The sequence below is a fragment of the Jaculus jaculus genome, chromosome 1 (genome assembly GCF_020740685.1).
Source record: "Jaculus jaculus isolate mJacJac1 chromosome 1, mJacJac1.mat.Y.cur, whole genome shotgun sequence".
In the NCBI taxonomy this organism is placed as follows: domain Eukaryota; kingdom Metazoa; phylum Chordata; class Mammalia; order Rodentia; family Dipodidae; genus Jaculus; species Jaculus jaculus.
Window position 1 is genome coordinate 128,359,254 of NC_059102.1, and position 26,490 is coordinate 128,385,743.

At 41.8% G+C, this 26,490-nt stretch overlaps 1 protein-coding gene across 1 annotated transcript in view; it reads left to right on the forward strand.

The window, feature by feature from the left end:
- The window catches only part of Ppp6c (protein phosphatase 6 catalytic subunit), a 69,115-nt gene that overhangs the window by 33,925 nt on the left and 8,700 nt on the right, over window positions 1–26,490 (forward strand). Inside the window, exons 2-4 of the mRNA XM_045153683.1 lie at window positions 2,643–2,738; window positions 8,897–8,962; window positions 10,315–10,456. Of these exons, the coding sequence (XP_045009618.1) occupies window positions 2,643–2,738; window positions 8,897–8,962; window positions 10,315–10,456 (304 nt within the window). The remainder of the gene's footprint in view (window positions 1–2,642; window positions 2,739–8,896; window positions 8,963–10,314; window positions 10,457–26,490) is intronic.

Below are 26,490 nucleotides of genomic sequence, written 5' to 3' on the forward strand. Positions count from 1 at the left end.
CCTTCTACACTGCTGGTGGGAATGCAATCTGGTCCAGCCATTGTGGAAATCATTGTGGAGGTTCCTAAAACAGCTAAATATTGATCTACCATATGACCCAGCTATAGCACTCCTGGGCTTATGTCCAAAGGACTCATCTCATTTCCATAGAAGTACGTGCTCAACCATGTTTATTGCTGCTCAATTTATAATAGCTAGGAAATGGAACCAGCCTAGATGTCCCTCAACAGATGAGTGGATAATGAAGATGTGGCACATTTATACAATGGAGTTCTACTCAGCAGTAAAGAAAAATGAAGTTATGAAATTTGCAGAAAATTGGATGGATCTGGAAAGGATTATACTAAGTGAGGTAACCCAGGCCCAGAAAGCCAAGCGCCACATGTTGTCTCTCATATGTGGATACTAGCTATAGATGATTGGGCTTCTGCGTGGGAATGAAAATACTTAGTAGCAGAGGCCAATAAGTTAAAAAGGAGACACAAAGGGAAGAGAAAGGAAGGGAGGAGGGTACTTAATAGGTTGATATTGTATATATATAAGTACAGTGATTGTGATGGAGAGGTAATATGATGGAGAATGGAATTTCAAAGGGGAAAGTGGTGGGGGAGGGAGGGAATTACCATGAGATTTTTTTAATAATCATGGCAAATGCTAATAAAAATTTAAAAAAAAAGAAAAAAGAAAAAAAAAACTGGAAGCTGTAATCCCAGAAGGCTTTTACTGTGAGAAGGAGAATTGTGTGTTTATATTGGGGCAGGTAGCCTCACAGGCAGTTGTAAACAAGGAGAAACCCTACTCAAACAAGGTGGAAGTCGAGGACCTACACCTGAAGCTGTCCTCTTAACTCCACCACACATGTGCTCTTAGGCTGTGTGTGTGTGTACACATACACCACCATACAACACCAAAATAAAATAATAGCAGATAAACCCAACTTTTCCTTTTCTGGCATATACCTGTGATCCCAGTTACTTGGGAGTCTGAGGCAGGGGGATAACAAGTTCAAGGCCAGCTTGGGCAATTCAGACTTTGTCTCAAAATACAAAAAATCAGAAGGACTGAGGATGCAGCTCAGTGGCCCTGCTATCAGTACCCAGAACAAACGCTGTTAACATTATATTCTCTTACATTTCTTTCTGCTGAAAAGTTTTGTTTTATAATTAGTTACTGTGTGTCATGTATTTGTGTGTGTGTGCTTGCATGTGTGCATATGGAGGTCATGAAGCAATCTCCAGTGTTGGCCCCCACTTTCTACTTTGGTTTGAAGTGTGGTCTCTCTTGGTTGGTGCTGCTGTTTGTCAGGCTAGGGTGTCTGAGAGCTTTGGAATTCTCCTGTCTCCACTTCCCTTCTTTCCATAGACACAATGGAATTTCAGACACTTATGCTACATATCTGGCTTTACCTGGGTTCTGAACTCAGGTCACGAGACTTGTACAACATGTACTTTACCCACTGAGACCATCTCTCTAGGTCCATTTTGCAGTTTTAAAGCTATTGTTTCTCCTTGAATTTGTCTGTATAGTTAGGGAGTTTACATTTTGTAGTACTTGTATCACTTCTTAGGTACTTTGAAATGTAGGTGAAAGTTGACAGAAATGTAATTCTGTAGTCATCAAAAGATAGTTTTCTTTCTTATCAAAAAGATTAAGTAGGGCTGGAGAGATGGCTTAGCGGTTAAGCGCTTGCCTGTGAAGCCTAAGGACCCTGGTTTGAGGCTCGGTTCCCCAGGTCCCACGTTAGCCAGATGCACAAGGGGGCGCACGCGTCTGGAGTTCTTTTGCAGAGGCTGGAAGCCCTGGCGCGCCCATTCTCTCTCTCTCCCTCTATCTGTCTTTCTCTCTGTGTCTGTCGCTCTCAAATAAATAAATAAATAAATTAAAAAAAAAAAAAGATTAAGTATCTTAGAGGGCCTATTGTGGTGGCACATGCTTTTAATCCCAGCATTCAGGAGGCAGAGGTAGGAGAATCACTGTGAGTTTGAGGTCACCCTGAGACTACATAGTAAATTCTAGGTTGGCTTGTGAATTCTAGGTTGGCTTGGGCTAGAGTGAGACCCTACCTCAAGAAACCAGAAAAGGGCTGGAGAGATGGCTTAGCGGTTAAGCACTTGCCTGTGAAGCCTAAGGACCCCGGTTCGAGGCTCGATTCCCCAGGTCCCACGTTAGCCAGATGCACAAGGGGGCACACACATCTGGAGTTCGTTTGCAGAGGCTGGAAGCCCTGGTGCGCCCATTCTCTCTCTCTCCCTCTATCTGTCTTTATCTATGTGTCTGTCGCTCTCAAATAAATAAAAATAAAAAAAAAAAAAAGAAGAAAGAAACCAGAAAAAAAAAAAAAAAAAAAAAAGAAGACACTTCAGGGCTGGGGAGATGGTTCAGTGGTTAAAGACACCTGTCTGCAAAGCCTGCTGGCCCAGGTTTGATTTCCTAATATACATGTAAAACCAGATGCACAAAGTGACACGTGCATCTGGAGTTTGGTGGAAGCAGCAAGAGGCCCCAGCCTACCTGTTTTCTCTCTCCCTGTCTTTCTCTGCTTGCAAATGAAAGATACTTAGGTTGTGTGAATATTATTCCTTGTATTTTTTTTATTCTTTAATAATAATTAATAAAATTTTTCCTTCTGTCTTTGCTTTCAGCGGCTCTGTGACTATGTTTGTGACCTTCTCTTGGAAGAGTCGAATGTTCAGCCAGTATCAACACCAGTAACAGTGTGTGGGGACATACATGGACAGGTAAAATTTCACAGAGGATTTTTAGGTTTTCTACTATGTATAAACCATTTATGTTTTTACTTGTTTTGCAGAGTTACCAAACAAAACAAAACCAAACCCCAAGAAATCCCAACAAATGGTTAAGTTACCTCAGTCTTAATGACATTAGTAGCTCCTGGTTTACTGTACTGGTAGAGAAAAGCAGTGGTCATATAATTTCATGAAGTTAATTGCAGTTACTGTGAAGTATATAGATTGCTGTGCTGCTGTTCTGTGATGTTGGATGTGTGATGTGGGTAGGAGGAGCTAGTACAAGTATTGACTGCACTGCATATAGTGATAATAGGAGGTATAGTTTTAGGCTGGTCTTTTCCTATTATATTAAAATGTTACCATTTCCCTAGTTGGAATGAGAATAGGGAGCGTTCAGAAAAATGAAACTGTTGCATGACAGCATGCCACTAATAGAATATAATGAAAGAGGCGTCCCCTCCCCACTTGCTGGGTTTTTGTTTGTTTATAAGAATTTCAGGGCTGGAGAGAAGGCTCAGAGGTTAAAGGCCCTTGCTTGCCAAACCTGATGGTCTTGGGTTCTCCATACCAACATAAAGCCAAGTGCTCAAAGTGGTGCATGCATCTGGAGTTATTTGCATTGGTAGTGCCCATACTCACTCTGCTTCTGTCTGCTTCTTTCTGTCCCCCTAATAAAAATAAATAAAGCTGGAGAGATGGCTTAGTGGTTAAGACATTTACCTTCAAAGCCAAAGGACCCAGGTTCAATTCCCTAGGGCCCACATAAGCCAGATGCACAAAGTGGCACATACATCTGGAGTTCATTTGCAGCTGCTGGAGGCCCTGACATGCCCTTTTGTCTGTCTGTCTCTCTCTCTCTCTCAAATAAATAAAATACTTGAAAATAAATAAATAAAAAGAATTTCAGAGCAGTGAATGAAATATACAGTTCACCATTAGACCCACCCCAGTGTTCAGCCTAGTTCAAAATTTTACCTGTGTTTGTAGAAGTTTTTCACTGGGAAGTAAAAGCTGGTTAGATCATTCATAGCCTGCTACACACACAGAACTACAACTACACAATGTAATTGGGGCTTCAATACCTGTAATACATTGTGAACAGTAAATGTGAAAGCTAGCAGGACTTACTGTCTGTGTAATTTCCCTGCCTTAAATATGGCTCCACAGAGGAGCAGAAATGGATCTAAATTGGTCCTGATTAAGAATTGCTTTGTAAATAGAGTCCATTTTAGCTATTTACAGAGGGTTTTCACTTTCGATTTTTTTTAAAAGATTTAGTTTTATTTATTAGAGATGCACAGAAAAATAAGAGAGTGAGAATGGGTTCACCAGAGCCTGTTGTCACTGAAAACAAACTCCAGACACATGTGCTACCATGTGCATTTGGCTTATGTGAGACCTGGAGAATTGAACCTGGGTCCTTAGGCTTCACAGGTATGTGCCTTAACTGCCAAGCCATCTCTCTAGGCTCATTTTTATTTTTTAAGCACTTTTCTGGATAGTGAGATTATTATAACTCTGACATCTGCATGTTGTCAGCTCCTAAATAGGAGCCCCATCATGTCATCTCTGATCTGTTATAATTTTCTTATTTATTTATTTATTTATTCATTTATGAGACAGAGAAACAGAGATAGGGAGAATAGGCCTACAGCCAGTGTAAATGAACGCCAGATGCCTGCGCCACCTTGTGCATCTGGCTCATGTGGGTCCTGGGGAATTGAACTGAGGTCCTTTGGCTTTGGTTTACATGCAAGGGCCTTAACCTCTAAGTCATCTCTCCAGCCCCCTGTTATAATTTTCTTGATAGGCTTTAGGAATAGGTTTCTTAAATTTCCATGTGTTTTGCTAACACAAAGGATATTTTAAATGCCTTACTATATGTGTAAAAGGTGGAATAAGCCAAGTACTATTTTAACCCTGGTTTGTATTAAAATTGATTGTTAATTGGTTATTATGAAGTGTTATCAAGACTTTTTTGTTGTTTATTTGTTGGTAGCCCAGGCTGTCCTGGAACTTTATTTTATTGTGTTTAAAAAAATATTTTAGGGCTGGAGAGATGGCTTAGCGGTTGAGCGCTTGCCTGTGAAGCCTAAGGACCCTGGTTCGAGGCTCGATTCTCCAGGACCCACATAAGCCAGATGCACAAGGGGGTGCATGCATCTGGAGTTCGTTTGCAGTGGCTGGAGGCTCTGGTGTGCCCATTCTCCCTCTCCCCCTTCCTCCCTCCTTCTTTCTCTGTGGCTCTCAAATAAATAAATAAAAATTAAAAATCATTTTTTATTTATTTATTGGGGGGGGCAGATCCAGGAGAGAGAGGATGGGTATGCCAGGGCCTCTAGCCAAGCAAATGAACTCCAGATACATGCACCACCTTGTGCTTCTGGCTAAGTTGGTACTGGGGAATTGAGCCTGGGGCCTTAGACTTCACAGGCATGTGCCTTAACTGCTAAGCCATCTCTCCAGGCCCCTGGAACTTTATTTATAGCAGGTGAAGGTCATAGTGTGTTTTGGGTGGGGGGATGTTAATTCAGGTAGGCTGCCCATTATGGGTGCTCAGTTTACCTGGATAAGTTCAGTCATCAGAGGATCTAAAACCTTTAAATTCCTCTTAAGATTATTCAGCAACAATGGGAGCTGCACTGATTTTGTCCAGTTTCTCTGTCTGGCCTGAGCACTTACGCCTGTTCCAGCATTGTGCCTCTGGAATGGCACATATTATATCTTTAAAGTAACATCTTGCAGACAACTTGGCACTTTTGTAATGTACATCTCCTTGATCCTTGATGTATCCATGATTACTCTCAAACTTGGAATCATTCTATCCCATGTCCCAGATGCTGAAATTATAGGCACATTACCATCATGCCATGGACCTACCGGCTTAAGAAAAATTTTTTTTTTTTTAAGTGCTAGCTGTTGAACTTAGGTCATTGTGCATGACACCATGCCTGGCTTTGCTTAACTAATTTGGATATGTGTGTGTGGGCATTGTGCTGTGGTACACGTGCAGAGGTCAAAGGACAACTTTAGCTGTTGGTCCTTGCCAGTACATCTTGTTTGAGGTAGAGGCTCTCATTTTGTTTTCACTGTTGCGTTAACCAGGCTAGCTGGCCCATAAGGTTCAGGTTGGTTTGTTGTTGCTGCCTCCCTAAATGCCCTAGGCATGTTGGGATTTAGATGCTAGCACTGCTGTGTCTAGCTTCATGTGGGTTCTGGGAAATCCAAACTCAGGTACGTAGTTAACTTTTGGGGGGATTAGATGATCTGATTTCATAAGTTTATAATATGCATACTTTTTCAGTTACCAGTTTTTAAAAAATATATTTTATTTATTTATTTATTTGAGAAAGAGCGAGAGGGAGAGAGAGAGAGGGAGAGAGGGAGAAAATGGGCATACCAGGGCCTCCAGCTACTGCAAATGAACTCCAGACATATGTGCCACCTTGTACATCTGGCTTACAAGGGTCCTGGGTAATTGAATAGGGCCCCTTTGGCTTTGTAGGCAAACCGCTAAGCCATCTCTCCAGCCCAGTTACCAGTTTTTTTTTTTTAATTTTTATTAACATTTTCCATGATTATAAAATATATCCCATGGCAGTTTTTTTTTTTCTTTTGTTGTTGTTGTTGTTTTTGGTTTTTTGAGGTAGGGTTTTGCTCTAGCCTAGGCTGACCTACAGTTCACTATGTAGTCTTAGGGTAGCCTTGAACTCATGGCAGTATTCTTACCTATGCTTCCCAAGTGCTAAGATTAAAGGTGTGAGCCACCACACCCAGCCCAGTTACCAGTTTTCAGTCAATTAGAATATGATGAAGCACAGTTATTTATTTGTTTATTTTGTGGGTTTTCGAGGTAGGGTCCCATGGTAGCCCAGGCTGTCCTGGAATTCACTATGTAGCCTCAGGCTGACCTCGAAGTCACGGTGATCCTTCTACCTCTGCCTCCTAGTGCTGGGATTAAAGGCATGGGCCACCATGCCTGGCCTTGTTTTTTGAGTTAATGTCTTGCTCTAGCCCAGGCTAACCCGGAATTCACTGTGTAGTGTCAGGTTGACCTTGAATTCATGATTAAAGGTATGCACCACCATGCTTGGCTCACAATTCCTTTTTTTTGGCTGTTGAGAAGACACTCATTATCTCTGAAGCCTGAAGATTCACGTCTCCAGCAGTCCATTCTCTCTGCATTATATTGCGAAGTATTGTGAAAGATCAGTTTTTTTTTAAAAATATTTTATTTATTAATTTTTTTCTTTTGTTTTTTTTGAGGTAGAGTCTCGCTCTAGTCCGGGCTGACCTGGAATTCACTATGTAGTCTCAGGGTGGCCTTGAACTCATGGTGATCCTCCTATCTCTGCCTCCCTAGTGCTAGGATTAAAGGTGTATGCCACCATGCCCAGCTCAAAAATGTATTTTTTTTTTTTCTTTTTTGAGGTAGGGTCTCACTCTAGCCCAGGCTGATCTGGAATTCACTATGGAGTCTCAGGGTGGCCTCGAACTTACAGCAATCCTCCTACCTCTGCCTCCTGAGTGCTGGGATTAAAGGCGTGTGCTACCACGCCTGGCTCTTGTTTTTATTTTTATATTTATTTGAGAGGGAGAGAGAATAGGCATACCAGGGACTCGAGCCACTGCAAACGAATTCCAGACACATGTGCCACCATGTGCATCTGGCTTATGTGGGTACTGCGGATTTGATCCTGGGTCTTTAGGCTTCGCAGACAAGCACCTTAACTGCTAAGCCATCTTTCCAGCCCTCAGTTTCTTGAAAAAAATCTTATGTGTACACACACACACTCACTCACTCTTTTTGTTGTTGTTGAGGCAGTGTCTCCATCTAGCCTCAGGCTGACCTGGAACTTACTGTGTAGCCTAGGCTAGGGTTGGTTCATTCAGCAATACTCCTACATCATCTTCCTGAGTGCCCAGATTGCCAGCATGACCAACCAGTCTTGGCTTTTTTCCTTATCTTTTGTCGTATTAAATAGTCATTGGCTTTTGCCAGGTGGTTAGATTAGCTTATTGAGAGGTTAGATAAGTGATAATTTCACAGTTCTCAAGAAATAGATGGAAAGATCCATGAATGAAATTTGAGGGGCTAGGGAGGTGGCTCAGAGGCTAAAGGCACTTGCTTGCAAAGCCTAATGCCTAGTTTCAATTCCCCAATATTCATGGAAAGCCAGAAAAGCATTCATTTGTAGCAGCCAGAGACCCTTGCACAAGTGCATGTGAGTGTACACATACACACACACAAATACACACATGAGAAACAACAAAAAGATTTAGGCACTCTCCTGCAAAGCCTAAGGACCCATGTTCGACTCTCTAGATCCCATGTAAGCCAGATGCACAAAGATGAGGCAAGCGCAAGGTTGCACATGCCCAGTAGATGGTGGAAGCATCTTGAGTTCGATTGCAGTAGCTGAGGCTCTGGTGCACCAATTCTGTCCCTCTAAAATAAAATAAAAAAAAATTTTTTTTAATCAAAATAAATAAGTAAATTTGTGAGGGGTTCCTACAGCATGAATTATCTAGGAGTGATTTAATGGTTACTGTGAACTTTTTTTAGTATATTTTCAAAGCTGGGGAACTATGTCTTTGCCAGTTTTGCTTACGCTTTATTTCTTCTTACAAATGTTAATACATTTATTTATTTATTTATTTTTGAGAGAGAAAGTGGGGTGGGGGGAGAAAGGGTGTGCCAGGGCCTCTTAGCCACTGCAAATACTCTAAACACGTGTGCCACCTTGTGCATCTGGCTTACATGGCTCCTGGGATCGAACTTGAATTCTTTGGCTTTGCAAGCAAGTGCCTTAACTTCTAAGCCATCTTTCTAGTCCTGGAATATTTTTGTAAATTAATTAATTTACAAGGGCAGAGAGAGAGTGTGAGAATGAATATGGGTGTACCAGGGTCTTTAGCCACTGCAAATGTACTCCAGATACATACACAACTTTGAGCATCTGTATGTGGGTACTAGGGAATCAAATCTGGGTCATTAGGCTTTGCAGGCAAGCACCTTAACTGCTGAGCCATCTCTCCAGCCCAATATTATGAAATACTTGTGATACTGTTTCTATACATATTTCTTACTCATTTTATTACTCCACAGAAATTTGTAATTAGCATATATTGCTTTTCTTTTATAGTTTTATGACCTTTGTGAACTATTCAGAACTGGAGGTCAGGTTCCTGACACAAACTACATATTTATGGTATGTAAACAGCAGTAATATCAGATACTCATTTACAAGTGAAAAGATCTAACTTACTATATGTTAATTGCTTAATTTCATTGCCATGTCACCATCTTTACGTATATAGAAAGATGAGTCTCCACTTTGCTGCATTTGCCATCATCTAGTTGCATATAGCTGTTTTATTAGTAAGCTACTGTACAAATAGAACTGACTGTAGCTCTTAGTAATGACAGAAAGTAGCACTGAACCACTGGCTTCAGGCAGAAATGTTTAACTTGCTGTTTTCTATTACACTATTTTTTTCTTTTTTAAATTTTTTATTCTATTTTATTTTATTACAACTTTTCTTTCTTTTTTTTTTTTTTTTTTTTTGTTTTTTGGTTTTTTTTTTGAGGTAGGGTCTTGATCTAGCCCAGGCTGACCTGGAATTCACTATGTAGTCTCAGAGTGGCCTTGAACTCACAGTGATCCTCCTACCTCTGCCTCCCAAGTGCTGGTTAAAGAGGTGCGCTACCATGCCAGGCTCATAGGTATACTTTGGTAACATATTTGCTGTTGAGCTGAGTGTTTGCTTAGATTCCTTTTGTAGTATGATACTGTTAAAAGTTTTTCTGAATCTCTCATTGTTTCTTCAGAAAAATTCTGTTACCTTGTTCCTTTTTTCTTCTTTAAAAAAAAAAAACTTTTCCTGGGCATGGTAGTGCACGCCTTTAATCCCAGTATTTCTGGAGGCAGAGGTAGGAGAATTGCTGTGAGTTCAAGGCCACCCTGAAGAATACATAGTGAATTCCAGGTTAGCCTGGACTAGAGTGAAATCCTACCTCGAAACACACACACACAAAAAAAAAACACAACAAAAAAAAAACCCACCAACAAAAAAATGTGTTATTCTGTTGATGTAATACTGGCCAAAATCACACATTAGCGGGAAGTGTAAATAGTATTTCATATATGTAATTGTTAAATATAGAGCTAAAAATAAGCGCACATATATATATATATATATGTATGTATATATATATATGTGTGTGTGTGTATATATATATATATACTTTTACAAAATTATTCTTAAGGAGGCAGCCTTTCTGATATAATTAAAATTGCTTTTAAAATTTAACACTAATTTAGCAATTTTGATTCACTTGACCTTTTACTAATAGCTACTAACAATTGGTAATAGAGTATAAAAAAATGATAGTTTTTCAGAGAAAGTCTTGAGAGACTTGAACTGTAGATTACTTAGGCCTCTTAAGAATCCTAAGTGTAGTATAAACATGTATTAGAAAATTAGGAAAACATTGAAATAGTATTTAGTAGAAACAATATTTGAAAACACTTGTTTATAACTGTAAACTTTTACTTTACAGGGTGATTTTGTAGACAGAGGATACTATAGTTTGGAGACCTTCACTTACCTTCTTGCACTAAAGGCTAAATGGCCTGATCGTATTACACTTTTACGAGGAAATCACGAGAGTAGACAGATAACACAGGTGTACGGATTTTATGGTAAGATCCATTTCTGATTCTGTACATTATTTTACTTTGTTTCACAAGTCATTTGTGTTTATAATTTTCTTTGCTCCCCTGATTAGCGGTAAATCTTGCTGTAGAGAAACCACTGTGAACTTTTGGTGTACACATTTCTTAACTGTGTGAAAGAAATGTAATCTTAAAATTGGAATCCCCTAGGTGCTAGTTAAGAATGAAGATTTGGGGGCTGGAGAGATGTTAAGACATTTGCCTGCAAAGCCAAAGGATCCCGGTTCGATTCCCTAGGACCCATGTAGACCAGATGCACAGGGGTCGCATGCATCTGGACTTCATTTGCAGTGGCTGGAGGTTCTGGCATGTCCATTATCTGTCTGTCTGTCTGTCTGTCTGTCTCTCTCTCTCTCTCGGCTGTCTCTCTCTCAAATAAATAAAATGTATTTTTAAAAATGTATGAAGACTTTGGGGCTGGGAAGGTGACTTAGCTTTTAAAGTCACTTACTTGCTAAATCAGCTGACCCAGGTTCGAGTCCCCATTACCTACATAAAGTCAGATGCTCAAAGTGGTGCATGTATCTAGAGTTCCTTTGCAGCAGCAAGAAGCCCTGGTGTGTACATATTTTCAATCTCTCTCAAATTATTATTATTATTATTATTAATTATTATTGTTATTATCCTTTCAGGGTAGCATTTTACTCTAGCTCAGGCTGACCTACCTAAAAGAGGTAGGAGAATCACCATGAGTTCGAGGCCACCCTGAGACTACATAGTGAATTTCAGGTCAGCCTAGGCTATAGTGAGACCCTACATTGAAAAACCATAAAATTAAAATAAAATAAAATAAAATAAATAAAAATACAGCGATACCTGAAAAAACAAAAACCAAACCAAAACAAACAAACAAAAAAACCTTAAAGAAAACAAGCCAGGTGTGGTGGGTCATGCCTTTAGTCTTAGCACTCAGGAGGCAGAGGTAGGAGGATAGCCGTGAGTTTGAGGCTACCCTGAGATTACATAGTGAATTCCACATCATCCTGGGCTAGAGTGAGATCCTGAATTGAAAAACCAAAAAATAAAATAAAAATAAAGATTTCTGGGTCCTATTTCATACATAGTAAGATGTTGTGGGGTATGTGGTATTTTAAATTAGGTGTTTACCCATAACTCATGTGTTTTGACTTTGAGGCTGGTGGCAGTTTGGGAGGTAGAGCCTTGCTGCAGGTTTGTTATTGGGGATGGTCTTAGGGGTGTTACAGCCAGTTACCCCTTGCTAGAGTACATACAGCCCATTCTCCTACTGTTTTGTCCACTTAATGTTGGCAAGGAGGTGGTGTAGCCTTTGCTATTAAGGCACTGTTCCCTACCATCATGGAGCTTTCTCTTGAGACTGAAAGCCAAAATAAACCCTTTCCTTCCTTCAGCTGCTTTTGGTTGGGTACTTTGTGCAAGCAATGAGAAGGTAACTATAACAGGGTGGAACCTTAGAATCTACTGGAAGTGAATGTTCTGCACATTCAAGTGTAAGAGGTCATTCTAATCAATTTTGTGCATGTATATGTGTGTACACATACACACCACACATACATGTACATACATGCTATATCCTGTTCTCCCTTTACCAGAGATGGAACCCAGGGTTTTGTGTGCACTTGGCAAGCACTCTAGCACTGAGCTACATCTCCTGTCTGTGATTTTTTTTAAAAATTTTATTTATTTATTTATTTGAGAGCGACAGACACAGAGAGAAAGACAGAGGGAGAGAGAGAATGGGCGCGCCAGGGCTTCCAGCCTCTGCAAACGAACTCCAGATGTGTGCGCCCCCTTGTGCATCTGGCTAACGTGGGACCTGGGGAACTGAGCCTCAAACCGGGGTCCTTAGGCTTCACAGGCAAGCGCTTAACCGCTAAGCCATCTCTCCAGCCCCTGTCTGTGATTTTTATTTTTCTCTGAGTGCTTTGTTGTGATTAGGCTTTTCACTTCTTGAGGTTTTAATTTTTTTTTTTTTTAGACAGGGTTTCTCTCTGTAACCCAAGTTGGTATTTTCATTTTGTGTTTTGTTTTTCTGAGGTAGGGTCTTGATCTAGCCCAGACTGACCTGGAATTCACTTTGTAGTCTCAAGTTGGCCTCAAACTCATTGCAATCCTTCTATCTCTGCCTCCTGAATGCTGGGATTAAAGGCATGCATCGCCACACCCAGCCCAGGCTGGTTTTGATATTCCTGCGGTCAATTCTTGCTTCTCTTTTTGTTGTTTTTAACGTTTTCTTTTTTTAACCTTTTTTAAAATTTGCAAGCAGGTGTGTGAGGGGTGAGCAGTGGAGAGACAGGCAGGCAGACAGATAGAATGGTCATACTGGGGCCTCTAGCTCCTGCAAATGAACTCCAGATATATGTGTCACTTTGTGCATCTGGCTTTACATGGGCACTGGTTGTTTTAATTTTTATTTATTTCTTTATTTGAGAGAGGGAGAGAAAGAGAAAGATAGGGAGAGAGAGAATGGTGCGCCAGGGCCTCCATCCTCTGCAAACGAACTGTAGAGGAATGTGCCACCTAGTGCAGTTGGCTTACATTGGTACTGGGGAAACAAACCTGGGTCCTTTGGCTTTGCAGGCAACTGCCTTAACTGCTAAGCCATTTCTCCAGCCCTGGTGTTTTTTTTAATTTATTTTTATTTTTTTATTTTTTGAGGTAGGTTCTCACTCTGGTCCAGACTGACCTGGAATTAACTATGTAGTCTCAGAGTAGCCTCAAGCTCACAGAGATCCTCCTACCTCTGCCTCCTGAGTGCTCGAATTAAAGGCATGTGCCACCACGCCTGGCCTTAATATTTATGTTTATTTATTTATTAGAAAGAGAGAGGGAGGATAGGTGTGCTAGGGCCTCTAGCCCCTGCAGACAAACTTCAGATGCACATGCCACCTTGTGCATCTGGCTTGCCTGGGACCTGGAGAATCGAATCTTAACTGCTAAACCATCTTTCCAGCCCTGTTTTTTTTTTTTTTTTTTGAGATAAGGTCTTAATCTAGCCCAGGCTGACCTGGAATTCACTATGTAGTCTCAGGGTGGCCTTGAACTCATGGTGATCCTCCTCTCTCTGCCTCCCAAGTGCTGGGATTAAAGGTGTGTGCCACCATGCCTGGTCTTGTTTTTGTTTTTTGAAGCAGGATCTAGTGTAGGCTGACCTCTAACTCAGTCAATAGCCCCACACTGGCCTTGAACTCACAGAATCTTCCTACTACAGCCTTGCAAGTGTTAGGACTAGAGGTGTGTACACTGCCACACCTGGCTTTCTTAGTTGTTTACTTAGTTCTTTGTTTTTTCAAGGTAGGGTCTTGCTCTAGCCCAGGCTGACCTGGAATTTACTATATAGTCTCAGGCTGGCCTCATACGCACAGGGTCCTTAGGCTTCACAGGCAATCCTCCTACCTTGGCTTCCCAAGTACTGGCATTAAAGGCTTGTGCCAGTACACCCAGCCCTTTCATTATTTTTATGGCTCTATAATATTAATAAAGTATGCATTTACTATAATTTAGTCAGTCCCTTTGTTATTATTTTTATTATTGACAACTTACATAATTATAGACAATAAATCATGATAACTCCTGCCCCCAACTTTCCTCTCACAATTCTACTCTCCATCATATTCCCTCCTCCTCTCAATCAGTCTCTTATTTTGATGTCGTCATCTTTTCATCCTATTTTACTGATCTTATGTAGGTAGCTCCAGGTACTGCGAAGTCATGGATATCCAGGCCATTTTTGTCTGGAAGAGCTTATTGTAAGGAGTCCTACCCTTCCTTTGGTTCTTCCATTCTTCCTGGCATCTCTTCTGAAATTGACCCTGAGCCCTGGAAGGTATGATAGAGATGTTTCAATGCTGAGCACTCCTCTTTCACTTCACTTCTTCTCAGCACTATGGTGCCCTTTGAGTCATCCCAGAGGTCACCACCATCTGAAAAGAAAAGCTTCTCTAACCAAAAGTGAGAGTAGCATTAATATATGGGTAGCAACATTATGAGAAATGCTTACTGGACAGTTTGGTGAGCATAATATATGCATTTAGCCAGATACTAACAGGTGTTAAACCCCTAGAGCTTATGACTTCCCCTGTCATAGGTTTTTAGTATCAGGCATGTATTTCCTCCTGTAGAGCAGGCCTCCAGTCCAATTAGAGAACAATTAGTTTCCCCCATAACAGACATGCTGCTGTTGCATGCATTGGCTCATCTGGCCTGGCCAGTCCCTTTAAATAGGGGCATTTAGTTACCTTTTTTATTTTATTATTATTATTATTATTTGGTTTTTTGAGGTAGGGTCTCACTGTAGCCCAGGCTGACCTGGAATTCACTATGTAGTCTCAGGGTGGCCTCAAACTCACAGCGATCCTCCTACCTCTGCCTCCCAAGTGCTGCGATTAAAGGTGTGTGCCACCACGCCCAGCTTCTTCTTATTTTTTTTTTATTTTTTAATTTTTTTAAAATTTATTTTATTTGAGAGCGACAGACACAGAAAGACAGATAGAGGGAGAGAGAGGGAATGGGCGCGCCAGGGCTTCCAGCCTCTGCAAACGAGCTCCAGACACGTGCGCCCCCCTTGTGCATCTGGCTAACGTGGGACCTGGGGAACCGAGCCTTGAACCAGGGTCCTTAGGCTTCACAGGCAAGCGCTTAACCGCTAAGCCATCTCTCCAGCCCTCTTCTTATTTTTTTAAAGGCAGACTTGCTTTATAGCCTTGGATGACCCAGGACTCACTATGTTGATCAGATTTCAACTTGATGCTAAAATTCTCATTATTTTACAAAAGTGTTTTGTTCTTTTATATTTTTACTTGTGTGTGTGCATGTGCCCACTAAGTTCTCTTGCTGCTGCAAATTAACACTGGATGCATTGTGCCTTGGCTTTATGTGGGTGACTGGGGAATTTAAATCTGACTGGCAGGCTTTATAAGGAAACACCTTTAACCATTGAACAACCTTCTTAACCCTGACTTAAAAAAAATAGTTTTCAAGCTTTTAATTATTTATTTTATTTATTTGAGAGAGAGAAAGAGGGAAGGAGGGAGGGGTAGATAGAGAGAGAATGGGTGCACCAGGGGCTTCAGCCACTGCAAATGAACTCCAGACACATACGTCACCTTGTGCATCTGGCTTAGGAGAACCATGGGGATTCGAACCTGGGTCCTTTGGCTTTGCAGACAAATGCCTTAACCGCTAATCCATCTCTTTAGCCCCCTCCCCACTTTTAAAAATTTAATGGAGGAGGGGAAAAAGGAGACAGAGAGAGAGAGAGATGCAACACAATTTCTTGTTACAAAGAAACTTCAGATGTGTGTGCCACTTTAACATTTTTTGTTTATTTTTTATTTATTTATTTGAGAGTAATAAAGAAAGAGGCAGACAGAGAGAGAGAATGGGCGTGCCAGGGCCTCTAGCCACTACAAATGAACTCTAGATGCCTGCACCCCCTTGTGCATCTGGCTAATGTGTGTCCTGGGGAATTGAGCCTTGAACTGGGGTCCTTAGGCTAACTGCTAAGCCATCTCTATAGCCCCTGTGTGTGCCACTTTATGTGTCTGGCTTTATGTGGGTCTGGGGAATTGAACTTTGACCTGTAGGCTTTGCAAGCAAGTGATTTTAACTGTTGAACCATCTCGATTTTTGTTGTAGAGTCTCACTCTAGCCCAGACTGACTTGGAACTCCCTCTCACAGCAATCCTCCTACCTCTGCCTCCCAGTTGCTGGGATTAAAGCCATGAGCTACCATCCCAGGCAATCCTTTTTTTTTTTTTTTAATGTGGGATCTGAGGACCAAATTTGAGTACTTTGGCTTGTACAGTGAGCTCTTTTATCTATTGAGCCATCTCCCCAGCCCAAATTATTACTTTGGTTTTTTGAGGTAGGGTTTCACTCTAGCTCAGGCTGACCTGGAATTCACTATGTAATCTCAAGGTGGCCTCAAACTCATGGTAATCCTCCTACCTCTACCTCCTGATTGCTGGGATTAAATGCATGCACCACCACATCTGGCTTAGCCCAATTTATTAATGTTTTAGGTAGCATATTGTGGTGTTAGCTCAGTGAGGCAAGACTCATAAATTCTGAGAAATGTATCATTAAATGATTTTATCCTGAACATCATAAGAGTATACTTACATAATTTAAAATGGCTGTAAACTGGGCTGAAAAGATGGTTTAGTGCTTAAGGCCCTTGCCAGCAAAGGCTAAGGACCCAGGTTTGACTCTCCAGGTCGCACAAATGTGCCTGGAGTTTGATTGCAGTGGCTAGAGGCCCTGGTGTGTCAATTCTGTCTCTCATTTTAAAAAAAAGGCTATAGGGCCGGAGAGATGGCTTAGCAGTTAAGCACTTGCCTGTGAAGCCTAAGGACTTTGGTTTGAGGCTTGATTCCCCAGGACCCATGTAAGCCAGATACACAAGGTGGCACATGCATCTGGAGTTCATTTGCAGTGGCTAGAGGCCCTGGCACGCCCATTTTCTCTGTACCTACTTGCCTCTTTCTATCACTGTCAAATAAATAAATGAAAAAGCTAAACCAAAAAAAAAAAAAAAAAAAGCTAAACCAAAAAATTAAAAAAAAAGATATCTTAAGTTAAAAGAAAAAGAAAGAGGCTATAAAGCCAGGTGTGGTGGCACATGTCTTTAATCAGCATTTCAGGTGGCAGAAGTAGGAGGAATCCAGAGAGTTCGAGGCCACCCTGAGGCTACATAGTGAATTTTAGGTCAGCCTGAGCTAGAGTGAAACTCTACCTTGAAAACCCCAAAAAACAAAAACAAACAAAAAAGGTATAAAGTAGGATGGTAATGTAATATTTTTTCCCCAAGGTAGGGTGGTAGGGTTTCACTAGCTTGGGCTGACCTGAATTCCACTGTGTTGTCTCAGGGTGGCCTTGAACTCATGGTGGGCCTCCTATCTCTGCCTCTTAGTGCTGGGATTAAAGGTGTGTGCCACCATGCCTGGCAGTAATGTAATCGTATACAACCACTATTGTATATATGGTTTGTCAATGACTTAAATATTGACAGTGTATACATTTATGAGTGCTGAATATCTAACAGTGTTTTATAAAATGTATTGCCATATGTAAGGCTTTTGTGTGTGTGTGTGTGTGTGTGTGTGTGTGTGTGCGCGCGCGCGTGCATGCACACGCGCGCGCATGCACACACACACACACACATCTATATATCTATATAAACTTAGTGTTATATGTATTGAGTGTCCTCAATCCAGAATGTTTGGGATCAGAATTTTCTTGAACTTCGAGTATTTTTGGACGTTGGAGTATTTGAATATGCATGATGAGTTATTTTGGAGATGAGATCTAAGTCTAAACACAGAATTCATTTAGTTTTAACATATAGTTTACATATGTGACCTGAAAGTAATTTTATATAATACAGGTTAAGGATACCTAATTTTAAAATCTAAAATTCAGAATCAGATGTAAAATCTGAAACTGTGAACACCATCATGACGCTCAAAAAGTTGTATGTTTGCTGGGTGTGGTGGTGCCTGCCTTTAATCCCAGCGTTTGGGAGGCAGAAGTAGGAGGATTGCCATGAGCTTAAGTCCACCCCAAGACTACATAGTGAATTCCAGGTCAGTCTGGGATAGAGTGAGACCCTACCTCAAAAAACTTAAAAAATAAAAAGTTAGATTTTGGAGCACTTTGACCTAAACTTTCAGATTTAAGATGCTCAACCAGTTAATTCTATGTGAATATTTTAGGGAACTTTAAATCTGATATATTTTGAGACACAAGCATTTCTTTGCTTTTTCTTTTTGGAATTTCAGACAGAATCTTGGTATATAACTTAGAGTGACTTGAACCTTGCTCTGTAGTCTTGGCTTGGCTTGAACTTGCAGTAATCTTTCTGTAAATATCACCTTCCTGAGTTCTAGGATTATAGGCTTGAATTCACAGTAGTCCTCCTACTTCAGCTTCCTGAGTGTTGGGACTAAGGTTTGTGCTACTCTGCCAATCGGGCATATCTCTCTCTCTCTGTGTGTGTGTGTGTGTGTGTGTATACACATAATTTTTTTTGTTTGGTTTTACAAGGTAGGGTCTCACTCTGGTCCAGGCTGACCTGGAATTAAGTTTATAGTCTCAGGGTGGTCTTGATCTCACAGTGATCCTCTTACCTCTGCCTCCCAAGTTCTGGGATTAAAGGTGTGCACCACCAGGCCCGGCTAGAAGCATTTTTGATAAGGTATACTCAACATTTGTCTGTTTTATTGCTTTGTTGAGAAAGGATCTTAAAGGCTGGATAGCAGTTATGGCACTTGCCAGCAAAGCCAAAGAATCCAGGCTCGAGTTCCCCAGCACTTACGTAAAGCTAGATATACAAGGTAGCATACACCTTTGCAGTGGCTAGGGGTCCTGATTAACCCATTGTCTCCTCTCTTTCTTTCTTTTTTTTTTTATGTATTATTATTTTATTTTATTTTTAATTTTTTTTTGGTTTTTTGAGGTAGGGTCTCACTCTGGTCCAGGCTGACCTGGAATTAACTGTGTAATCTCAGGGTGGCCTTGAACTCACAGCAATCCTCCTACCTCTGCCTCCCGAGTGCTGGGATTAAAGGTGTGCGCCACCACGCCTGTCTCACTCTAGCTCAGGCTGACCTGGAATTCACGATGTAGTCTCAGGGTGGCCTTGAAGTCATGGCAATCCTCTTACCTCTTCCTCCCGAGGGCTGGGATTAAAGGCATGCGCCACCATGCCCGGCCTAATTTTTTTTTAATTCTTTATTCATTTACTTGAGAGAGAGAGAGAGAGAGAGAGATAATAGACACACCAGAACCTCCAACCACTGCAAACAAACTCCAGATGCATGCACCACCTTGTGTATCTGGCTTATGTGGGTCCTGGGGGATTAAACCTGAGTCCTTTGGCTTTGCAGGCTAGCTCCTTAACTGCCAAGCCATTCCTCCAGCCCTTATTTACTTATTTGAGAGAAAGAGGCAGATAGATGGAAAAAGAGAACGGGCGCGTCAGGGCTTCCAACCACTGCAAACAAACTCCAGACGCATGTGCCCCCTTGTGCATCTGGCTTATGTGGGTCCTCGGGAATCGAACCATGGTCCTTAGGCTTCACAGGCAAACTCCTTAACCACTAAACCATTTACCTAGCCCCCATTCTCTTTCTTTCTACCTGGCTCTTTCTCTCTCTGTCTTTCAAATAAATAAATAAATTTTCTTTTTTCATAAGGAGAAAGGGAGCAAGGTGTGGTTGTATATGACTTTAATTCTAGCACTTGGGAGGCAGAGAGGTAGAAGGATCTCCGTGAGTTCGAGGCCACCTTGAGACTAACTACATAGTGAATTCCAGGTCAGCCTTGGTTAGAGCGAGGCCCTATCTTGAAAAACAGAAAGAGAGAAAGAAGGGTTTTTACTCTAGTTCCAGGTTGGTTTGGAGTCCATCATGTAGACCAGACTGGCCTTGACCTTTTGGCAGTCCTTCTGCCTCAGCCATTTGAGTGCTGGTTCATCACTATATCTTGCCCTATTTTGGAGGGCATAGTCTGGAATTTAGAGAAGACTAATCTTTGGAACTTGCCTATCCAGAAGTGGGCTTACTGCTTTTAAAAACAGATCTTGAGAGGTGTGAGAGCTAACTACCAATACCCCATTTCAAGAGAGGGCTAGCTGCCTCTAGTAGCAGTCTGAGGAAAAGTAAAACTGAAGAGAAATTTAATTTAACTTGCTGTATCTGCTGTTACCACTGCTGTGATGGGACTGTGGCTGTGGCTTCCTCCACATACAGGCATTCATTGGCACTTTTATTGAACAGACAAAACCCAGCAATATGTGAACAAGTAGTACATTGCATGAGCAAAGGGTAAGGTACTTTCAACTTTGGATAATCCTTAAAACATTTGTTAAAGGAAGGGACTTAGGGGTATGACCTTCAGGACTTGGCTGAGCATGCGTGCGCACACGCGCGTGCGCGCGCACACACACACACACACACACACACCACAAGACCAATCACATTAAGCCTACATGTTGTCTTCAGTAGATCTGTGGGCCTGTAGTGACTGACCTCATTGTCTTCAGTGCTGTGATCAGCACTTCTTGCATGCATGTTTTTCTTAGTTGAGAGTCAACCACACCTCTGAGGAAAGGAGCATAGAATATAGCCTAAGATCAGTCAGCATCTATAAGCATTGCTTGTCGATATTGGTCATCTGTGTTGTTCAGGCCAAAGGTATATCCAGGTAGAGGAAGCCTAGTCATATTGCTTTAAGCAGGTGGATTACACAGTTGTAAGATTAACTTTAGAGCAAGTTACAAGTAAGGAATTTAACATCTCATAGCAATACTGTCACAAAAGCTATTTGTAAAGTCCATAAGAAATACTCCCAGCTCTTTCCCATAGTTCATTCTTACTGTTTGTTCCCATTGTTCTTTTCCCAGTTTGTCTTTAATTAATTAATTAATTAATTTTTTTTTTTTTTTTGAGGCAGGGTCTCGCTCTAGCCCAGGCTGACCTGGAAATTACTATGTAGTCTCAGGGTGGCCGTGAACTCATGGCCATCCTCCTACCTCTGCCTCCCAAGTGCTGGATTAAAGGCATGTGCTACCATGCCCAGCTCTGTCTTTAATTTTTTAAAAAAATACTTTATTTTATTTATGGATTTGTTTATTTGAGAGAGAGGATTAATGGGTAAATGAATATAGGAGCACTAGGGCCTCTAGCCACTGCAAACAAACTCCAGACTCCTGTATCACCTTGTGTATCTGGTTTTTGTGGGTACTGGGAAATTGAACCTGGGTTCTTAGGCTTCATAGGCAAGTACCTTAAGTGCTAAACCACCACTCCAGCCCCAGTTTGTTCTTATAGTTCATATACATTCTATCTGGCTCAATTATCTCTTATGTTTGTGGTACTGGAGATTGAACCCATGCTAGGCAAGTGTTCTATTGATGAGCTATGTGCCCAGCCCTCCTGTAACTTTGTTTTTTTTTTTTTTTGTTTTTTTTTGAGGTAGGGTCTCACCCTAGCTCAGGCTGACCTGGAATTCACTATGGAGTCTCAAGGTGGCCTTGAACTGACAGCGATCCTCCTACTTCTGCCTCCTGTGTGCTGGGATTAAAGGTGTGTGCCACCATGCCCTGCCCTCCTTTAACTTTTTATTTTATTTTATTTTTGGTTTTTCAAGGTAGAGTCTCACTCTAGTCCAGGCTGACTTGGAATTCACTACGAAGTCTCAGGTTGGCCTCGAATTTACAGTGATCCTCCTACCTCTGCTTCCCCGAATGCTGGGATTAAAGGTGTGCACCACCATGCCCCTCTTAACTTTTTTTTTAATTTTTTTAATTTATTTTTTTAAATTTTTCTTTATTTATTTGAGAATGACAGACAGAGAGAGAAAGAGGCAGAGAGAGAGAGAGGGAAAGAGAATGGGCGCGCCAGGGCCTCCAGCCACTGTAAATGAACTCCATATACGTGCGCCCCCTTGTGCATCTGGCTAACATGGGTCCTGGGGAATCAAGCCTTGAACCAGGGTCCTTCGGCTTCATAGGCAAGTGTTTAACCACTAAGCCATCTTTCCAGCCCCCCTCTTAACTTTTATTTGAAGCAGGGTTTCATCAAGTTGCCCAGTTGACCTTGAACTCACCCTAATTTAGGAGGCTTTGAATTTATAACCCTCTTGTGTGAACCTCCAAAATGGCTGGGATTACAGAAGTGCATTTTTTTAAAATATTTTTTTTTGTTCATTTTTTTATTTATTTATTTGAGAGCGACAGACATAGAAAGACAGATAGAGGGAGAGAGAGAGAATGGGCGCACCAGGGCCTCCAGCCACTGCAAACGAACTCCAGACGCGTGCGCCCCCTTGTGCATCTGGCTAACGTGGGACCTGGGGAACCGAGCCTCGAACCGGGGTCCTTAGGCTTCACAGGCAAGCGCTTAACCGCTAAGCCATCTCTCCAGCCCAGAAGTGCATTTTTAAAAATTATTTACTTTTGGTTTTCCGAGGTAGGTTCTCACTCTAGCTCAGGCTGACCTGGAATTCACTATGTAGTCTTAGGGTGGCCTTGAACTCATAGCAATCCTCCTACCTCTGCCTCCCAAGTGCTAGGATTAAAGGCATGTGCAATCATGCCCAGCCCTATTTATTTATTTTTAACATATTGCATGTTGGTCTGTTGGTCATATTCCCCTCAGGTTATTCTCTTATGTTAATACCCCCCCTCCATTCCACTGAAGGCCTTCCTCAGAGCAATTATTGGCATTTACTATAGGATCATGAATGCACCAGTCAATCTGTGTTGGGAGAACAATGCCTCAGGATACTTCTTCCTACCCTGTGACTCTTACAGTCTTTCTACCTGGTCTTCCACAATGTTGCCTGAGCCTAGCAGTGGGTGCTATAAGCCTTCTTTAGTTTTGAATGCTCAGGAGCCTGTTGTTTCCTGCTTGCATGAATTTGAGTCACCTCATACCTACTGCCATTTCTCTGGAGAAAGTTTTCAGGCTAGTAGTGAGAGCAGCACTCATATTTATTTATTTATTTTAATTATATTTTTATTATATATGAGAGCGTGAAAGGCAGAGAGGCAGTTAGTATGCATGTGCTAGGGTCTCCTGCCACTGCAAATGAGTTCCAGACACATATGCCACTTTGTGCATCTGGCTTTATGTGGGTACTGGAGAATTGAACTTGGGTCATCAAGCTTTTATAAAAGCAAGCTCCTTTAACTGCTTAGCCATCTCACCAGTCCCAGCACTCATATTTTTTATCTCATTATTTTAAGAGAGAAAGAGGGAGAGAGAATGGGCGGGCCAGGGCCTTTCAGCCCATGTATACAAACTCCAGATGCATGTGCCCCTTTGGGCACATGTGTAGCATTGCACATTTGTGTCACTTTTGTGTCTGGCTATGTGGGACCTAGAGATTCAAACAAGCATTCTTAGGCTTCTCAGGCAAGCACCTTAACTGCTAAGCCATCTCTCCAGCCCTCTAGCACTCATATTTATTCTACTACTTTTGCCATTTTGAGACCTCTATATTAAATAACTTGTGGATTAAAATTTTTTCATTTGAGAGATAATGCAGTCCTCACAGCATCCTTCTGTTGCAAATGAACTTCAGATGCATATACCACTTTGTGTATATGGCTTTGTGTATACTGGGGAAATTGAACCCAGTCCCCCTGGCTTTGCAAGCAAGCACCTTTTAACTGCTGAGCCATTTCTCCAGCCCCAGCCCTGGCATTTAAAAAGTGTTTATCTACCTATGAGAGAGAGAATGAACATGCCAGAGCCTCTTGCCATTGCAGTCAAACTCCAGAGGCATGCAGCACCTTGTGCATCTGGTTTTACATGGATACTGGGAAATGAACTCAGGCCATCAGGTTTTGCAAGCAAGCACCTTTAACCACTGTAGAAATTTTCACTTGTGTCATCTCAGTGCTCAATATGTTTTGATTTCACGGTATTTTAGTTGTCAGATTTTCAAATTAGCAATGCTTAAACTCTTATCTATCAAAGACTAGTGATAGTTGTATATATGATGAATTTTTTATGTATCTAATTATGCCACATTTATCAGGTAGGACTAAATGCACCTAGGAGGAGTGAGGAAAGAAGACCTCTCCCCTGTTTTTGTTTTTTTTTTTTATTTTTTATTTTGTTTTTCTGAGGTAGGGTTTCACTCTAGCTCAGGCTGACCTGGAATTCATTATGTAGTCTCAGGGTGGCCTCCAACTCATGGTGATTCTCCTGCCTCTGCTAGGCTTTAAGAAGTGTGCCAACATGCCTGGCTTTGTCTATTCCTTTTCTTTGAGACAGGATCTCTTGTAGCCATGGATGACCTTGAACCTCTTGATTACCCTGCCTTCACCTGCCAAATACTGACATTACGGGTGTGTCACTGCATCTAGTTTATGTGGTGCTGGTGATTGAACTTATGGCCTTGTGCATACTTTGCAAGTTGTGAACTGATCTATATCTTCAACCTGAAAGAGAAATTTGCTTTCTTTCTCTTTTTCTTTTCTTTTCTTTTTGGTTTTTTTGAGGTAGGGTCTCACTGTCTCCTAGGCTGACCTGGAATTCATTATGTAGCCTCAGACTGGCCTCAAACTCACAGTGATCCTCCTACTTCTGCCTCCCAAGTGCTCTGATTAAAGGCATGCACCACCACACCCAACTTATTTTTTAAATATTTTTTATTTATGTGTGTGTGTGTGTGTGTGTGTGTGTGTGTGTGTGTGTGTGTGTGAGAGAGAGAGAGAGAGAGAGAGAGAGAGGGGGGGGAGAGATAGAGATAGATAAATAGATAGATAGATAGATAGACAGACAGACAGACAGAGAGAGGGGGGGAGGGAGAGAGAGATAGAGATAGATAAATAGATAGATAGATAGATAGATAGATAGATAGATAGATAGATAGATGGATGGATGGACGGACGGACGGACGGACGGACGGACGGACGGACGGAGGGAGGGAGGGAGGGAGGGAGGGAGGGAGGGAGGGAGGACATGCCAGGGCCTTTGTCCACTGCAAATGAACTGTAAATGCATGTACCACCTTGCATATCTGACATGTGTCCTGAAGAAGCAAACCTGGGCCCTTTGGCTTTGCAAGACTGGCTGACCTATCTTAAGGGTTACAGAGTTCATTCTGTTTTTTTTTTTTTGGTTGTTTTGGTTTTTCAAGGTAGGGTTTCACTCTAGTCCAGGCTGACCTGGAATTCATTTTGTATTCATTCTCAGGGTGGCCTTGAACTCCCTGTGATCTTTCCCACTTCTGCCTCCCAAGTGCTGTGATGAAAGGCGTGCACCACTATGCCTGGCTTGGGTTCATTCTTGTTTAACACCATTGATGACTTCTCTCTCCCCAAAGGCTGTATGCTGCATAGCTCTTTCCAGCATTCTGATAGCTAGTCAACATGGAGGAAGTTTCCAGCTTGATTTCTCAGTGACCTGCAGCGCAAGCATGTGGACTTTTCAGCAATAGGGTCTTACCATCTAGTTCTGGTGGACAACCAAGAGCATGGCAATCATAGCCTATAAGGTATTGGGGGCATCAGGGACCTCCTGGGCCAACAACTCACTTTAAGGTATCCCACTCCTAGCACTGAAATTTTTGAAAGAGAAATGTTAAAAAAAATAATTTATTGCTGGGCGTGGTGGTACATGCCTTTAATTCCAGCACTCTGGAGGCAGAGGTAGGAGGATTGCTGTGAGTTCGAGGCTACCCTGAGACTACATAGTGAATTCCAGGTTAGCCTGGGGTATAGTGAAACCCTACCTCGCAAAACCAAATTAAAACAAAAGTGTGCGTGTGTGTGTGTTTGTATGTATGTATGTACTGATTTATTTGAGAGAGGGGCAGATAGAATGGATGCTTCAGGAACCTCTTGCCACTGCAAAGGAACTCGGTGTGCATGTTCTACCTTATGCATTTGTCTTTACATGGGTACTGGGGAATCAAACCTGGGTCTATTGGTTTTGTTGGCAAGCACCTTAATTGCTAAGCCATCTCTCCAGCCCAAAAAGAGAAACTTTTTTTTTTTTTTTTCAAGGTAGGGTCTTACCCTAGCCCAGGCTGACCTGGAATTCTCTATGTAGTCTCAGGGTGGCCTCGAACTCATGGCGATCCTCCTACCTCTGCCTCTGGAGTGCTGGGATTAAAGGCATGTACTACCACACCAGGCTTTTTTTTTTAAATAATTTTTTTGTTTATTTTATTTATTTATATGAGAGTGACAGAGAAAGAGGCAGAGAGAGAGAAAGAGAGAATGAATGGGTGCACCAGGGCCTCTAGCCACTGCAAGAAACTTCAGATGCATGTGCCACCTTGTGCTTATGTGGGTCCTGGGGAATTGAGCCTGGAACCAGGGTCCTTAGGCTTCACAGGCAAGTGCTTAACCGTAAAGCCATCTCTCTTCCTCCTCCCTTTTTTTAAAAAATGAGAGTGTTGTTGTGCAAGGGCCTCCAGCCAATGCAGTTGAACTCCAGGTGTGTGCACCACTGTGTGTGCAAGCACGTGCTTGTCTCACCTTGTGCGACTGGCTTATGTGG